At 56.8% G+C, this 17,671-nt stretch overlaps 2 protein-coding genes across 4 annotated transcripts in view; one reads left to right on the forward strand and one right to left on the reverse strand.

The window, feature by feature from the left end:
* The window catches only part of PRPF6 (pre-mRNA processing factor 6), a 53,059-nt gene extending 47,943 nt beyond the window's left edge, over positions 1-5,116 (reverse strand). For all 3 annotated transcript variants that reach the window (XR_002524584.2, XM_003904465.3, XM_021944196.2), the window contains exons 1-3: positions 4,876-5,116; positions 2,975-3,143; positions 1,342-1,460 (exon numbers count right to left, since the gene is read on the reverse strand). Coding sequence is in view for 2 of the 3 variants with exons in the window: in XM_003904465.3 (XP_003904514.1) it covers positions 1,342-1,460; positions 2,975-3,143; positions 4,876-4,946 (359 nt within the window). In the remaining variant the exon portion in view is untranslated. The remainder of the gene's footprint in view (positions 1-1,341; positions 1,461-2,974; positions 3,144-4,875) is intronic.
* A 1,753-nt stretch (positions 5,117-6,869) lies between these two features.
* SAMD10 (sterile alpha motif domain containing 10) lies at positions 6,870-12,569 on the forward strand. The gene is made up of 5 exons (XM_003904468.4): positions 6,870-7,397; positions 9,344-9,525; positions 9,608-9,779; positions 10,838-10,978; positions 11,140-12,569. Exons 1-5 carry the CDS (start codon positions 7,307-7,309, stop codon positions 11,160-11,162), a joined length of 609 nt encoding a protein of 202 aa, XP_003904517.1. The 5' UTR covers positions 6,870-7,306; the 3' UTR covers positions 11,163-12,569.
* The last annotated feature ends 5,102 nt before the right edge of the window (positions 12,570-17,671 follow it).

Consider the following 17,671-nt stretch of genomic DNA (forward strand, 5'->3'; position numbering starts at 1 on the left):
GATTTCTTCATGGTTCAATCTTGGTAGCTTGTATGTGTCATCTGACATCTTTAATTCATTTGCAAATTATTTAACATATAAAAGATTAATCGGCCGGGCGCGGTGGCTCAAGCCTGTAATCCCAGCACTTTGGGAGGCCGAGACGGGCGGATCACGAGGTCAGGAGATCGAGACCATCCTGGCGAACACGGTGAAACCCCGTCTCTACTAAAAAAATACAAAAAACTAGCCGGGCGAGGCGGCGGGCGCCTGTAGTCCCAGCTACTCGGGAGGCTGAGGCAGGAGAATGGCGGGAACCCGGGAGGCGGAGCTTGCAGTGAGCTGAGATCTGGCCACTGCACTCCAGCCCGGGTGACAGAGCCAGACTCCGTCTCAAAAAAAAAAAAAAAAAAAAAAAAAGATTAATCAACAGTCAGTGAGCCCTTTTCAAAGATGGTAACCCTGATGTATCATAAAAGTAATCCACAAAATTCTACTGATTTCTGGAAAATCTTAAGAGTTCTTAAGCTCTCTACTGCAGCCCCCAGCCCCTAAGGCTGTTCCGTAACAGCCCAGGGCTTATCCTGGGCTACGACACACCAAGACCCTCAGGTGGCCTAAAAGCTGAGCAGACACACATATACTATTGCAACGTTTCTCTGAGTATAAAACAATTCAAAACAGCCGTCAAAACAGCCGTCAAGACAACCGGGCGCAGAGGTTCACGCCTGTAATCCCAGCACTTTGGGAGGTCGAGGCGGGCAGATCATGAGGTCGAGATCGAGACCACCCTGGCTAACACGGTGAAACTACGTCTCTACTAAAAATACAAAAATTAGCCGGGCGTGGTGGCGGCGCCTGTAGTCCCAGCTACTCAGGAGGCTGAGGCAGGAGAATGGCGTGAACCCAGGAAGCGGAGCTTGCAGTGAGCCGAGATCGCACCACTGTACTCCAGCCTGGGCAACAGAGCGAGACTCCATCTCTAATTAAAAAAAAAAAAATTCAAAACTTTTTTTTTTTTTTTTTTTTTGGAGACAGGGTCTCACTATGTCAACCAGGCTGGAATGCACTGACATGATCATGGCTCACTGCAGTTTCTACCTCCTGGGCTTAAACAGTCCTTCCACCTCAGCCACCTAAGTAGCTGGGACTACAGGTGTGCACCATTTGACTAATTTTTAAATTATTTGTAGAGATGAGGTCTCGCTATGTTGCCCACACTGGTCTCAAACCCCTGGGCTCTAGCTATCGTCCTACCTTGGCCTCCCAAAGTGATAGGATTACACACGTGAGCCACTGCGCCTGGCCTCAAAACTTTTTTAAAGTTGGATAAATATCATGAAAGGCAACAATTTCTTTTACCGTCTTTCTTTTCTTCTTTCATCCATCCTTTTATCCAGGGCTGCATAAATAGCATCCGCTTCCTCATCATCTTTCTCATAGGGCCCACTTGAGAAGAGGCTCCCAGCATAGCCATTAAACTGAGAAGCAAACAACATGTGCAGAGAGGTCAGCTTTTCCTCCATCACCATCCCCACCAGCAGAAACAGAGAAGATCTCTACTTGTGAAATACTTGCTAAATTATTTTCTCCAGCCAACGAAGACAAATTGAGGGACAGTCTACAATATAACTGGTGACTACTCTTCAAGTGTCAAGGGCATGAAAGACAGAGGAGCCGCTCCAACTGGAAGGTACCAAGGAGACATGACAAAATGCAACGGGGGTTCCTGGACTGAGCCTAAGTCAGAAAACGGACATTCGTGGAAACACATGAAATGCAAATACGACTGACAGATTAGTTAACAGTACTGTGTCGATGTTAACTCTTTCGTTTCAATAACTGCACTGAGGTCATGTAAGATGGGGAGAAGCTTGGTGAAAGATATGCAGAAACTTTTTTTTTTTTTGGCACTATTTTTGCAAGTTCCTGCAAATTTAAAATTATTTCAAAACTAAATTTTTTGTTTGTTTGTTTGTTTTTGAGACGGAGTCTTACTCTGTTGCCCAGGCTGGAGTGCAGTGGCACGATCTCAGCTCACTGCAAGCTCCGCCTCCCAGGTTCACACCATTCTCCTGCCTCAGCCTCCCAAGCAGCTGGGACCACAGGCGCCTGCCACCACGCCCGGCTAATTTTTGTGTATTTTTAGTAGAGACAGGATTTCACCGTGTTAGCCAGGATGGTCTCGATCTCCTGACCTGGTGATCTGCCTGCCTCGGCCTCCCAAAGTGCTGGGATTATAGGTGTGGGCCACCATGCCTGGCCTCAAAACTAAAATTATTTTTTTAAATATTCCTCAGAGGAAAGGCGTCACATGTTAGAAGACAGTTAATCGGTATTCAGTCAGCTGAGGTTTTTCTGTAGATGTCTTTTTAGAGGGCAAGCACTAAAGCCAAAAAAAGCAAACACTGTCACCAATTCCACTTTAAGTTTTTATCATTAAAGACTGGCAGCCAGGCGCGGTGGCTCAGACCTGTAATCCCAACACTATGGGAGGCCGAGGTGGGCAGATCACCTGAAGTCAGGAGTTCGAGACCAGCCTGACCAACATGGAGAAACCCTGTATCTACTAAAAATACAAAATTAGCCGGCCATGGTGGCACATGCCTGTAATCCCAGCTACTCAGGAGGCTGAGGCAAGAGAAATCGCTTGAACCCGGGAGGCGGAGGTCACGATGAGCTGAGATCGCACAACTGCACTCCAGCCTGGCCAACAAGAGCGAAACTCCGTCTCAAAAAAAAAAAGACTGGCCAACACGAAATGCCAAGGCAGCGGTCCCAACATCTGCAAGAACACCTCCTCTGACAAGAGCGAAACTTCGTCTCATATTTTTCCTCCTCCCTCTCACTCTCTGTAAAGATGTCCCATGAATAGCTGAAATTTTAAATGCATGAGCCACTCCAAGCCATTCATTACAGACACCAGCACACACTGGTGAGGTCAGCTGCTCCCAGAGACTGGCTGGAGGAGCCACGAAAGCTGGACACATCTCACCTCGTCGTAATTGGTGTCATTTAGATCCTCATCGTCATCGTCAGCAGCCTGGTTTTTCTTCATCTGGTCCCCAACGGTTCTCTTGCCTGGGGGCGCGTGGCGATCATCCACGGGATCATTTGCATCACGGGCGGGCCCGATGTCTGACCGTGTGGTGAAGCCAGTGGCGCTGCGGGAGACCCCCAGGACACCCGGTATCTGAACAACTCTGTTCCTGTGCTCTTCTCCACCCCTGGTCATCACTTACTAACACCTCTTTTTCTAACACCTCTGGGAAACCTCCAAAGATCCTGGTGACAATGAACTGCAGTCTCAAACACTACCGATCTTCTCTGCTTACCTGAAGGTTTTAGCCTATCCTGACGATGTTACCAAGGCAATCTCTCTCCACCCTAAGGTTTCCATCATCTCCCACTCCACATCCAACTAGGCCCTTAAACCCAAGTTGGCCCAAACTGAGGTCCTCTTCTGTGCACACCTTATAGCTGCTCTGGGGTGTTTCAGCTGATAACAGCACTGCTGTCCCAGATGACATAATCTTTGCCTCCCTCTCCCACTTTCCCCATCCTGTCTGTCCCCAAGTACTAATGAATCCACCTTCAAAATCCCTCCTTCCCAGACTATGACTCGCATCACAGCTGGAAACCAAGGTAGCTCTCCCTGCCTTTAGCCTTCTTCTACTTCAACCCATGCTCTGCCAAATGATTCTTTCCAAAACACCGCTCTGACTAAAAAATTCTGGGCCGGGCGCAGGGGCTCATGCCTGTAATTCCAACACTTTGGGAGACTGAGGCAGGTGGATCACGAGGTCAGGAGTTCAAGACCCCCCTGGCCAACATGGTGAAACCCTGTCTCTACTGAAAATATAAAAATTAGCCAGGCGTGGTGGTGGGCGCCTATAATCCCAGCTACTCAGGAGGCTGAGGCAGAGAACTGCTTGAACCGGGGAGGCAGAGGTTGCAGTGAGCTGAGATCACGCCATCGCACTCCATACAGAGCAAGACTCTGTCTCAAAAAATAATAATAATTCTGAAGGGTCATGGTCTTTCTAATACATCCAGGAGCTGCAGCCTGACGCTCAAAGCCTCTCCAACTTCCTGAGCTCTTTTCTATTGGTTGCACATTCCACTCACACTGGACTCCCTCCTGTTCTCTGGGCTTCCTCCTTACCTCACTTTTTTCCGAACTCCTGCACACAGAATGTCAGTTTCTCTTTTATCGCTACCACGTTTCTGCAGCCCTAAGTCCAGCTCTCCTACTAAACTTGACTCCAATGCTACTCTCCATTAAGCATTGGGTTCTAAATCTGGTCTTCTTTACGTGCTTATTTATGCTAATACCAAACCCTCCTTAGTGAGCTTCTGGTCCTCTGAAGATGCTGTCACTATCGGAGCTTTGTGTGTGCCCCACAGATTCTAATATAATACCACCACCAAGAGAAACCCAGTAGTTTTCCTCATCAAATGAATAGCCAAATAGGGTAATAACGACTGCTCACTTATCCAGCAACGTATGGTGGTCATCTGTGTTGCAGGCAAGGAGGACCCAGGCACGCTTGGGGCGGGGCGGGGCGGGGCGGGGGGTGTGTCAGCCTGACCTGGGGAAGGTGGTCGCGTGTTTCCACTACACATCAGATTCCTCTACACCTCACTGCAGACTGCATACATCATTCCCCATCTTACAGACCAAAACACTGGGCTGAGAGCCAACATGTCCCAGCTGGGGGCCGGCAGGGTGCACACACTTATGTCCTGACCCCAAAGCCCGTTGCTTCCTGCAGGGATTAAGCCGATCCACCAAGCGTCTTTTAGACAGCGCGGCCACAGACCCCCGCCCCCAAACACGCGCACTGCGCTCCGCTAGCCCGGTCCCCGCCCCTGGCGCGCCGCTCCAGGCCTCACCCCCGGCCCAGCCCCGGCACGTAGCCGAGCGGAGCGGGCATCCCCAGGAACGGCTTCTTCTTCTTGTTCATAGCGGCGGCGACGACCAAGGCTAGGAAGCAACGGAAGGAGGCAGCAGAAGAGGGGAAGCAGCAGAGACTCCAGGCTTCGACGTCCGAGGCGCTCCGTAGGAAAGTGTCGCGGACGTCGCGTCACCCGCGCCCCGGAAGCAGAGCCCTCAGTCCGCACACGCCCCGCCCACTTTTTTACTCCCCGGGCGGAAGCCCCGACGTGCCGGTTCGACGACTTCCGGCCGCGGCTAAGGGGCGGGGACGTGGCAGGCGCGTGCGCGGGAGCGCCTCCTCGTGGCGAGGCGGGGAGAGCCAGGCCGAGCCTGCACTGGGACCCTAACAGGCCCCGGGGGGCCAAAAATAGCCTGAGGCATCGCTCCTTCCCGAGTGCTCTCATGCATTCCCGAGGAGACCTGTCTGTGCCAATAGGACCCGTGGTCCCCTCCCTCTGAACCAGCCCAGCTGCCCGCCCTCGCCCCGGGTGGGCCGTGATCACTTCCAAGCAGAGCTGTACCCTGTCCAGTTGTGCAGAGCTTGTGTGTTCTGGTTATGGGCACACCTGTCTGTGTGCGTCCTGGGCGCACACTGCTGCCCTAAGCTTTCAGCACTCATATTCTTTTTTGTTGTTGTTGTTGTTGTTGAGACGGTGTCTCGCTCTGTCGCCCAGGCTGGAGTGCAGTGGCGCAATCTCGGCTCACTGCAAGCTCCGCCTCCCGGGTTCACGCCATTCTCCCGCCTCAGCCTCTGGAGTAGCTGGGACTACAGGCGCCCGTCACCACGCCCGGCTAATTTTTTGTGTTTTTAGTAGAGACGGGGTTTCACCATTCACAGGATGATCTCGATCTCCTGACCTCGTGATCCGCCTGCCTCGACCTCCCAAAGTGCTGGGATTACAGGCCTGAGCCACCGCGCCTGGCCTAGCACTTATATTCTTGAACCTCCATTCATGCATCTGTCCCTCCAGTGGGACTAGAGACCCCACCCACGCCCACCAACATGCCTTGGACATTCTGGTGAGAGCCACATCCTCAGCTCCTGGAGAGCTAATTGAAATAACCGTAGTTGACCTGTAGGGAACACGTCAGCACATGAACATGGCTGTCAAGCATGTGAGTGAATTCTATGTGTGCGATTAGTGGTGTATGATTAGTGGTGTATGATTAGTGTGTGTGATTAGTGTGTGCGATTAGTGTGTGTATGATTAGTGTGTGTGATTAGTGTGTGTGATTAGTGTGTGTGATTAGTGGTGTGTGATTAGTGTGTGTGATTAGTGGTGTATGATTAGTGTGTGTGATTAGTGTGTATGATTAGTGGTGTATGATTAGTGTATGCGATTAGTGTGTGTGACTAGTGTGTGTGACTAGTGTGTGCGATTAGTGTGTGCGATTAGTGTGTATGATTAGTGTCTGTGATTAGTGGGGTGTGTGCACACCGAGGTCACGTGTGCTCGTGTTCTGGGTGCACGTGCATGACTGTACTCTGTGCATGCATTTCTACATGTCTGTGCGCATCTCTGCTCCTTCTGCTGTAAGTCATCTCCCAGAGCCCCTACATACACCCAGGGAGAGCACCCAGGCTCCTGGGCAGAGCAAGCCGAATAGCTGGTTGCAAGCCTGGCCTGCCACTGCACCAGGCAACCACAGTTCCCCAGCCCAGCCCCATCCCAGCACTTCTCACTGGAGTCCTGGAGTCCTGGAGCCAACACACCGCTCCGGCCTGTTACAACCTCCTTGGAGTTCCTCTCTGCCCCATCTCCAGGCAAGCCCCTTTCAGTTACAGAGCACTGTACCGCCCCCTCTCCCCCGGGCACTGAGCCAGGTTCTGCGGCTGCAGGGGGAAGGGAGAACCACCCTGATGTTCACAGTGGGGTGGGCGGTAAGCAAGAGTCAAGCTGGTTTCTCCGGGCAAGCGGGTGCCCATTTGAGAGAGAGTAAAGAGGTAGGAGACCAAGGGAAGTGTGTGGGAGGGGTTGATCTGCCCCTTGTCCTGGCTCTGGTGGGTAGAAGGCCCCCGTAAGACGCTCCTCAGCCCACCCCCACGCACAGAGGGGCCCGACCTCAGAGGACCCCCGGCAGGTGCACGGGGACTCTTCTCCGCGGAGTCGTGCCCAGGGGCGCACGGACGCCCCTCGCCCTGGCGGACAGCCTTGGCGCACGCAGGCCCGCGCGCCGCCGACACACCTCGGAGCTCCCGGAGCGCGCCCGGCACACAGGGCTCGGCGGCAGGTGCCTCGCCGCGCACACTCGCGGGCCGCGGGGACCGGCTCGGGCGCGGGGCCGGCTGGGGCGGGGCGGGGCGGCGGCGCGCGTTCCCCGCCGGCCACACCGGCCGCCCTGCACTCGGCGAGGGGCGTGTGCGCGGGCCTGGCACCCGCGGGCCCCATGTTCACCGAGCTGAGGTCCAAGCTGAGCCCCCCGCGTGGCCGCGCCGGGGCCGTGCGCGCGGGCTTCGGGGAGCGCCGGGATGTGGACGGTGAGCGGGGCTGGACCCGGGCGCGGGGATTTCGCGGGCGGGGGTCTCAGGGACCCAGAGGCACGGTGGGGGGGCGGGACCCGGCGGGTGTCGAGCGGCGGCGGCGGCGGCTGGGGGTATTCGGCGGATGTCTCGGCTTAACGGGGTTCCGTGGCCTTTGTCCTGCTTTCGGGGGCAGCCAGCCTCAGGCCTTGGGGGTCAGGGCGCCCTTGGCTTGGGGTGAGGGGGTGACAAGCCGGGGCGCCTGTGTTCAGGTTGGCACTACGCTCGGGTCACCTTTTCCTGCGCGCGGAGAAAACCCTCCGCAGCCTTTGCAGTGGGGCCGAGGTCACATCCCGCCTCGGTGCCCCCGCCCCATTTCCTTCTGGAATCCTGACGTTGAGGCGGGAGGGACCGGACCGACAGACCGCGGGAAGGACGGAACTCCCTCCGGGAGTGCGGGCAGGAAATGGGCGGAGCCTGCTCGGCCTGGGCAGGTGCAGTGTGAGCGGAGGAGTCCGACGGGTTCCCCCGGCTGCCGCGCGCTTCTGCACCAGCCCCGCCGCTGCAGGCCCTGCAAAGCCCGGAGACCACGGTGCCTGTCCGCTGGAAGGCGCAGCCTTAGAATAAATCTTTTCCCACAGCAGTAGGGGCTACCTCGGGGCGGTGGCCCACTGACCACACCCTCTGCTGACCCTAGACCTCAAATCTGGAGTCACCAGGGGTCCTGTTCCTGAAAGTTGCAAGAATGGGGGAGGAAGGTGTTAAGTCTCTTAAGTCTTACAGGGGTGGGAGGACCAGGGAGTACGATGTGGTTTTCCCCCAATAATCAGACCTCCTAGACACATCCTCAACCCCTGCCCTGGGTGTGGAGTGGGTGGCTGGGTCTAGAGCCGGGAGGGTCTGTCACTCTAGGGTGGATGGGGTGAGGGCCCTAGCATGGGAACCTCACCTGCCCTGCTGAAGTCCTGCGTGCTGTAAAGACAGGGGCAGGCCTTCTGTCTCCCCACAGGCTCTGTTCACTTGCAGACACCATACAGAGCCTTCATTCATTCATTCATTCACAATGAACGTGGGGTGCCCCTGTGTAACAGACGTGGATCAAGACACCTGCCTCCCCAGACTCAGGTCAGCAGTGCCCCCAGAGATGATGATAAAGCTCAGATGAGATGCTTTAATGCAGTTACTGCAGGAAGAGGGAGCACAGAGCATCACCGTGGGTCCCCAAGCAATGGCTGCACCCCACATACCTGTGCTGACCTGCCCATATCCAGTGGGTACCCACCACGCATACGGCCGGTGTTTTCCCGGGCCTGCAGGCCCTGTGGGAGGCAGCACAGCTGGAGAGCCTAGCGCGTGTTTGCGGAGTGAGGCCTGCTTGTGGGTTGGCCCAGAGTTCAGGCTGTCAATGAGTCATAACCAGTAAGTCGGGCCCCAACGCCAGATAGGGCTGTGTGAACTGGGTTTCTTCAATGGCGACGGGCAAGCAGCATCCTCAGCCCGGTTTCCCCAGCACAGACGACCTCCCCAGACTCGGGACCTGCCTTTCCTCACAGCAGGCTGTGTGTGCACTTCCTGGTCTGGTGTGGTGTGTGCAAGGCTTGTGGGCCAGCCCAAGGCAAGGGTGAGGTCAGGGCTGTCCCAGGACAGCTCCTCCTGCCATATCTGAGGTCCCTTCCCTTGTGGGCACATCCTCTGATCTAAGCAGAATCCATTCTGCTCCCCAGAGTGAGGGCTGTAGACTTGCAAGAGGAAACGTGTTCCCAGTTCTTCTCTTTTCGTGCTGGGTGAGGTCCTCAAAACGGGTCCTGCACACTTCCTTCTGCCTTTGGAGGCCTGGGAACCCCTCACTGGCGAAGTGATTTCCCACGCTAGTGTAGAGGAGATGGGGCAGGGAGCTAGCTCTCAAGTAGAGGAAGCCTCTGGTTCTGCCCTTGACTGCCCTGACCAGGCACCCACACACACAGCCACTGCCCACTTCAGCTTCTGCCAGACCCTCCTGGAGCACACGGTGTCAGCTGAGAGCATCCCCTGCCACTTGCCTGGGACACCTGGCACCAGTCTCACATGGCATGACTCCCGCAGCCAGAGGGCGGCCAGCAGCAGGCCAATCAAGCTCCTGCAGCAGCCCGGCACAGAGACCCCCCAGGTACCCACCCCCTCCACCCACCTCCATCCCTGCCCTCCCTCTCCACCACTCTCATTTTGCCTGCCACGCCCCTCCCCTGCAGGGCCGGCTGTACTCTGATCACTATGGCATGTACCACACAAGCCCCTCGCTGGGCGGCCTGACCCGGCCCGTGGTCCTGTGGAGTCAGCAGGATGTCTGCAAGTGGCTCAAGAAGCACTGTCCCCACAACTACCTCGTCTACGTGGAGGCCTTCTCCCAGCATGCCATCACCGGTACAGTGGGGCTGAGGGTGCTGTGGGAGTGGGGCTACCTGCCTCAGAGCATCTCCTCCCCACACTCAGCCTGCCTTTCTCTTGCTATTGTTTTCGTCTGTCTAGTTTCTTCTGAGAATCCACCTTCCCTCTGGTCTTCATCTCTGCAGAATCTGTCTTTTTTCTCTCTTTGCCTTTCTTTCTGTGTCTCTTCCCATCTCTGTGTGCTGTCTTCATCTGGCTTTTCTCTGTTCCCTCCCTGCCTTTTGCTCTTCATCCTTTCCCTCTGCCTCTCTCCAAGTTTCTTTTTTTTTTTTTTTTTTTTTTTTTGAGACGGAGTCTCGCTCTGTCGCCCAGGCTGTAGTGCAGTGGCCGGATCTCAGCTCATTGCAAGCTCCTCCTCCTGGGTTTACGCCATTCCCCTGCCTCAGCCTCCCGAGTAGCTGGGACTACAGGCGCCAGCCACCACGCCCGGCTAGTTTTTTGTATTTTTAGTAGAGACGGGGTTTCACCGTGTCAGCCAGGATGGTCTCGATCTCCTGACCTCGTGATCCGCCCGTCTCGGCCTCCCAAAGTGCTGGGATTACAGGCTTGAGCCACCGCGCCCGGCCCCTCTCCAAGTTTCTTTATCTGTTTCACTGATTCTCTTTCTCCCTCTGAGTCTCGTTGTACCCTGCTTCCTCTCTCTCTCCTCCCTCTTTCTCTTTCAGTCCCTGCCTGTGCCTTCACTCAGTTTGTTGTTTGTTTGTTTCTGAGAAGGAGTCTCGCTCTGTTGTCCAGGCTGAAGTGCAATGGCACAATCTCGGCTGACTGCAGCCTCTGCCTCCCAGGTTCAAGTGATCCTCCTGCCTCAGCCTCCTGAGTAGCTGGGACTACAGGCGCACACCACCAAGCCCAGCTAATTTTTATATTTTTAGTAGAAACGGGGTTTCACCGTGTTGTCCAGGCTGGTCTTGAACTCCTGACCCTCCTCAGCCTCCCAAAGTGCTGGGATTACAGGCGTGAGCCACGGCACCAGCCTTGCCTTGGCTGTTGATGCCTCTGTTGGCCTCAGCTCAGCCCCTCTTCCCTCTCCCCAGGCCGGGCACTGCTGCGGCTGAATGCGGAGAAGCTGCAGCGGATGGGGCTGGCCCAGGAGGCCCAGAGGCAGGAGGTGCTGCAGCAGGTGCTCCGCCTGCAGGTGCGTGAGGAGGGGCGGAGCCTGCAGCTGCTCAGCCAAGGTCAGTGTGAGGTGCCAGAGAGGCCTGGGGGCTGATGGAGAAGCCCCTCTGAGTGCGGGGTGGGATGACCTCAGGAGGGTGGCTGTGAGCCCCAATAAGGGCCCTAATGCAGATGATGCCGAAGACCCCCCCCCCCATCCTCACCCTCTTCCACCCCACAGCTTCCTTTGGGAAAATGTCCTAGCTGCTGCTGAGGCTTGAACCCAGACCCCAGCACTGTGACGGGAGTCCACGGCTAGGGAGGAGGCAGAACTGGCCCCGCAGCCCCTCTTGGACCCTGCAGGATGCCGGGGCGGTCAGGCTGGCCCAACGGACAGACAGGACCAGGATCACCACCTCCCGGCGCCTCTGGTTGGACATTCCAGGTCATGCCCTGGGGCTGGGTGGGTAGGAGCTGCTTGAGTGTGGCCCCACCTCCTGGGACCTGAGCCCAAGCCCTCCCCTGGTGCTGCTGGCAGCATGTGGGGCAGCTGCCTGGAGCCAGAGCCGGTTTGGATGTCCCCCCAGACTCCCAGGGAGTCTGTTTATTTACATTCCCCTCTCCACGTGATGTCCATCCCCCATCGCCTGCTGACTCACCTGTCTGTCCACCCACCCAGCCCAGTTCTAGGCAGTTCCCCAGCACCTCCAGGTTGGCCCACACAGGTGCCATAAGTTGCCTTGGCTCCCTGTGGCTTGTGCCCATGCCCCTGCCAGAGCCCAGCAGGCCCACCCATCATCTAGAGCAGTGGCCATCAGCACCTGCCCAGCGGCACCATGTCAGGCACTTTCATCATTATTTATACATCCTCACCACACCCCCTCTATTCATGAGAAGAAAGCTGAGAAAGGCCCAGATTGACCAAGCACCAGAGACAAAATGTGGCACAACAAGGACCTCAGCCCTGTCCAGGTGGCTCTGTGCCCAGGGCCCAGGCTCAGCAGTGCTCCCTGCCCTATCTTTGGGAAAATCTTGCTTTTACGGTAGTCCCCACTCCCGCCCTCAAGAACAAGGGCCTTGTGCGTGGGCTTTCCCATTGCCGCTTTCCCAATAAGGCCTGTGAGGATTCAGGGGAGAGGCCTCTCCAGGGCCGCTTCCCCTACACCCGCCCAGAGACCCGAGCAACCCCTCTCTGGGTGGTTCAGGGCTGGTGCTGCCTGGCGGAAGGAGAGTGAGGGCAGCCCTGGCCAGCCCCGCCCTCTTGTGCCTCTGCCCTCTCCCGATCCCCTCGGGGCTTCTGAAAATCTCAGGGACAGATGAGGCTGAGCCCCCAGTCCCCTCTGTGTGCTTTGAGCCTCCAGACTCAAGGCTGGTCACTGCGGGTCCCAGGTAGAATTTGGACAACTGGCCTGGCCGCTCCCCTCCCGTAAGCCCCCAACAAGGGGAGACCCTCATCCCTGCCCCTGTGTGGCTGCCCAAGTATTCTGCCTGCCTCCCACCATCAGCCCTCGCCCGGGATGCCCTTCTGCCTCTGTTCCCCTCCCTCCTCCTCTGTCTTGCCCTGGTTCACGCACGCCTGTCTCGTCTTCCTTGTTTTGTGCTCACTTTTTTATACTCTGACAAAAAAATAATAATAATAATCAGAAATAAAGCTGGTTCCCAAGTGCTGGCCATGCTGCGTCTGCGAGAGGGCGTCCGGGCAGCCGCGGCCACGAGGGGGCAGTGGCGTCGCGCCCTGGAGAGGCATCCGGGCAACCCCAGCGCAGAGGCTGGAAACAGGGCTCAAGCCACGCCCGCGCGCCGCCCCCAGTGCTGGACACGACGCCTGGCACGCTGGAAGGGACAGCCCAGACAGCACGTGAGGGTCCTGCGGCTGCCATGACAGAGGACCACCAAGGGGTGCTGAGAACAGCAGACATTCATTCTCTCACAGTTCTGGAGGCCGCAGTCCAAAATCCAGCTCTCCCGGGGCCTCCTGGGGAGACTCCTCGCCTCTCCAGCTTCCAGTAGCTGCCGGGAGAACTCGGGCTCATGGGCATTACCCGTCTCCACCTCTGTAATCAGATCACCTCCTCTTCTGTCTCTCAAATCTACCTCTGTCTCCCTCTTATAAGGATGCTTGGACTTAGGGCCACCTGGGTAGTACAGGATAATCTCCTCATCGCAAGATCTTTAATCACATCTGCAAATACCCTTTCCCAATAAGATTCCATTCACACGTTCAGGGATAACACACGAACATCTGGCCAGGCGCGGTGGCCCATGCCTGCAATCCCAGCACTGTGGGAGACCAAGGCAGGAGTGTCGCTGGAGGCCAGGAGTTCAAGACCAGCCTGTGCGGCATAGCAAGACCCCATCTCTACAAAAAACTTTGGAAACTAGCCAGGCATGGTGGCGCACACCTGTAGTCCCAGCTACTTGGTAGGCTGAGGCCCAGGAGTTCAAGGCACAATGAGCTCTGACCACACAACTGTACTCCAACCTGGGCAACAGAGCAAGACCCTGTCTCAAACACACACAGATCACAGCACACACCCTGACACACACACACACAGCAATCAGACACATAAGAACTCAGAGGTTGGCCAGGCGCGGTAGCTCACGCCTGTAATCCCAGCACTTTGGGAGGCCAAGGCAGGCGGATCATGAGGTCAGCAGATCGAGACCATCCTGGCTAACAGGGTGAAACCCTGTCTCTACTAAAAATACAAAAAATTAGCCGGGCGTGGTGGTGGGCACCTGTAGTCTCAGCTACTCGGGAGGCTGAGGCAGGAGAATGGCGTGAACTTGGGAGGCGGAGCTTGCAGTGAGCCGAGATCATGCCACTGCACTCCAGCCTGGGCAACAGAGCGAGACTCTGTCTCAAAAAAAAAAAAAAAAAAGAAAGAAAACTCAGAGGCCACCACACACAGACACTCATACACAGAGATGCAATGACACTGACACCAGCAAACACCAACAAACACAAACACGTGCATGGAGTTGGCCAGACACACAGACACAAAGGTGTACAACAGCGGCCCCCATACAAAGATGTCATTACACAAATACACAAATACTAGCATGCAGACACACAATGACCTCCTAACACGTAGAAACACATGGGACACAGCACATCCCCGGCGCACACAAACGCAGTGTATTACACAACACCCTGGCATGTTGATGCTCACAGAAAACAGCCGTCCCTCACCAGCACCCTGACACTGAGACATGCCACAGCCTGGACACATGGATGCTGAAATCCAGACACATTGTCCCCAGGCACCCTGATGTCTAATCACCCAGATGCTAAAATACAGTCAGGCATTGCCCTCACCTAGCACAGGACACTGTCATATCCTGACACGGCAATGTCCAAACAGGTCGCATGTATGGACACCCAGACTTACACAGGGAGAGCTGACGGCCTTGGATGCACCTAAGGGGACACACACTGACCCCTCAGGAAATCCTGCTGGTCCTGTCCCCAGGGTGGGAAAGGTCAACAAGGGAAGAACATGATGCTAGCCTTGCAGGGAATGCCCTCCCCTTCCTCCTCGGTTCACACAGGCTGGTGTGCACTGGCCTCTCTCTGGCTCAGATTCCCGAGGGAAGGATGGACTGACTGCCTCTTCCGCAAGAGGCAATCTTGCTGTGAGTGCTCTGTGCCAGCCTTGAGTGAAGCAGATCCCAGGCCCCTTTGAGGAAAGACAAAAATCTCACTGCCCAACCCCCCCAGCAGTGCCTCTGAGCTTGCCCCACAGGGGACAGGGAAAGGTACCCACTGGGCCGGAAGGGCCCCAGTGAAGGAGGCACACCTGGTAGCTCCATTTCCTGACCAGCAACTTCCAGCCCACATCAATTTTAAGGAGTCCTGAATGTTTGTAGTATGCAAAAAGGGGCCTTACGAAACCTTTAAAAGTCTGTTTTAATTGTAAAAATAGTATGTGCACATGGTTTTAAAAAAAATGCTGGCCGGGTGTGGTGACACACGCCTGTAATCCCAGCACTTTGGGAGGCCGAGGTGGGTGGATCATGAGGTCAGGAGTTCGAGATCAGCCTGGCCAGGTTAGTGAAACCCCATCGCTACTAAAAATACAAAAAATCAGCTGGGCATGGTGGCACGTGCCTGTAATCCCAGCTACTCGGGAGGCTGAGGCAGAATTGCTTGAACCCGGGAGGCAGAGGTTGCAGTGAGTGGAGATGAATCCACTGCACTCCAGCCTGGGTGACAGAGCAAGACTCCATCTCAAAAAAAAAAAAACAAAACTGCTCTGTGGGCACAAGATGAAAACCCAGAGTCTCCTTGACTCTTCCCTCCTGAGGTCTGAGGCCTTCCCTGGGAGATGGGTGCTGTGAACAGGTAAGAATGGCCCTCCTAAGGCCGGGTGCGGTGGCTCACACCTGTAATCCCAGCACTTTGGGAGGCCAAGGAGGGCAGATCATGAGGTCAGGAGATAGAGACCATCCTGGCTAACATGGTGAAACCCCGTCTCTACTAAAAATACAAAAAAAAATTAGTCAGGCGTGGAGGCAGGCGCCTGTAGTCCCAGCTACTCAGGAGGCTGAGGCAGGAGAATGGCGTGAACCTGGGAGGCGGAGCTTGCAGTGAGCCGAGATCACACCACTGCACTCCAGCCTGGGCTACAGAGCGAGACTCTTAAAAAAAAAAAAAAAAAAAAAAAAAAAAGGCCCTCCTAGCCAGAGGCGGTGGGTCACACCTGTAATGCCCACACTGTGGGAGGCTGAGGCAGGAAGACGGCTTGAGCCCAGGAGTTCAAGACCAGACTGGTCGATAGAGAAAGACCTCGTCTCTATGAGTACTTTAAAACTTAGCCAGGTGAGGTGGCACACACCTGTAGTTCCAGCTACTTGGGAGGCTGAGGTGGGAGGATTGCTTGAGCCCAGGTGGTAGAGGCTGCAGTGTGCCAAGATCACACCACTGCATTCCAGCCTGAATGACAGAGCAAGACCCTATCTCAAGAAGAAAAAAAGAAAGGAGAAGAAAGGAGAGAAAGGAGAGGAGGGGAAGGGAGGGGAGGGGGAGAGAGGGGAGGGGAGAAGAGAAAGAAAGAAAGAGAGAGAGGAAGGAGAAAGGGAAGGGAGGGAAGGAAGGAAGGGAAGGAAGGGAGGAAGAAGAAAGGAAGGGAGGGAGGGAAGAGAAGGAAGGGAAGGAAGGAAGGAGAAAAGGCAGGAAGGGAAGGAAAGCAAGAGAAGGAAGGAAGGGAGGAAGGGAGGGAGGGAACAGAAGAGAAGGAAGGAAGGAAAGAAGAAGGAAGGGAGGGAGGGAGGGAAGGAAAGAAGAAGGGAGGGAGGGAAGAGAAGGGAGGGAAGGAAAAAGGAAGGAAGGAGAAAAGGAAGGAAGAGAGGGAAGGGAAGGAAGAGAACGAAGGAAGGAAAGAAAGAAAGAAAAAGAAAGAAGAAAGAAAAAGAAAGAGAAAGAAAGAAAGAAAAGAGAGAGAAAGAAAAAAAGAAAGAAAGAAAGACAGACAGACAGACAGAAAGACAGGACAGGACAGGACAAGACAAGACAAGACAAGACAAGACAAGACAAGACTCTCCTGGGGGAGATTCTTGCGGGTCCTCTGCTAGTCCCGTGTGGGGCCTCCTCCGTCCTCTTTAGGAGAGCTACACTTTTCTCTGCCTCATTCAATTCTCAAGTCCGGTGCTGTCAGTGCCCCGTCGCCTCCAGACCACTCAGCCCACACCGGACCCCAGTGCCCCCTGCAGAAGCCCAGGCTATGGGGCAGGGAAGGCCCTGGCACTGGTTCAGAACCACTGCCCCCAGAGCTGGGAAAGGTTGACCCAATGGTCAGTGACCCCAGTAAAGCTCCATGGCCTCAAGCCACCAGGCACCGCCAGGGGCCAGTCGCAAAAGTGGTCTCAGGGCCGGCTGGAAAGAGGCTGAATCCTGCTTTGCCGGTGCACGGCCCCCAGGGCCAGAGGTCAGGGTCTCGAGCCCAGAGACCACCCTCGCCGCGCGGGCCAGGACGCGGCGGAATCAGGTCGCCTCAATCCGTGCGCGCCGGACTCCGGGCAGTGCCCAGCGCCCCTATCGGGCCTCAGTTTACCCCACTGTCCAAAAAACGCCCCCCGCCCCAGGACGGCAGAACCGGCTACTCCGGACTGCGGGCCCGGCCGACGGGGGCGGAACCGCAGAGGGAGACCACGAGGCCAGCGCCGGGCCCTGCCGCCCCTCCCGCCCCTCCCCGCCGCGGGGCGCAGGAGCAACGCGAGTTCGCCCCCTCCCCGCGGTAAAGAGCTGTGTCAAGGTGGGGAGGGGCGGGAGCGCGCATGTGCGCAGCGCGGCGCGCAGCCTGCGCCGCCGGACCCACCGCCCGCGCCCGCGCCCCCACCCGGCCCGGCCCGGCCCGGCCTGGCCCACCCCCCCAGGCGCCGCAGGTAAGCGCCCGGCCGCGCCCGGCCCCGATCTGGCCGCAGCCCCGGCGCCCACCGCGCCCCGGATCTCGACCCCGCGCGCAGGCCGAGGAGGGGGCCGGGCTGAGCCCCCGCCCCCGCCGCGCCCAGGCCCCGCGCCCCGCACCGGCGCCGTCTTCCTGCCTCCTCCTTCTCAGAAAAAGTCGCCATTTTGGTTCACTGCCTTCGCCCCCCCACCCCGCGCCCGCGATCGGCCCTGCCCGGCCAGGCCGAGGCCCGCGCCCAGCGCCCGCGCCCGCTCCCGGCCCCAGGTGACAGGTGGGTGGCGAGGCTGGCCCCAGGTGCGCGTCCCTGGCCGCGCTCACCCGCTCGCCAGGCCTGGGCCGGGGTCCCGGGCCGAACGGCCTACGCGG

This window comes from Papio anubis, chromosome 16, assembly GCF_008728515.1.
Source record: "Papio anubis isolate 15944 chromosome 16, Panubis1.0, whole genome shotgun sequence".
Taxonomy (NCBI): domain Eukaryota; kingdom Metazoa; phylum Chordata; class Mammalia; order Primates; family Cercopithecidae; genus Papio; species Papio anubis.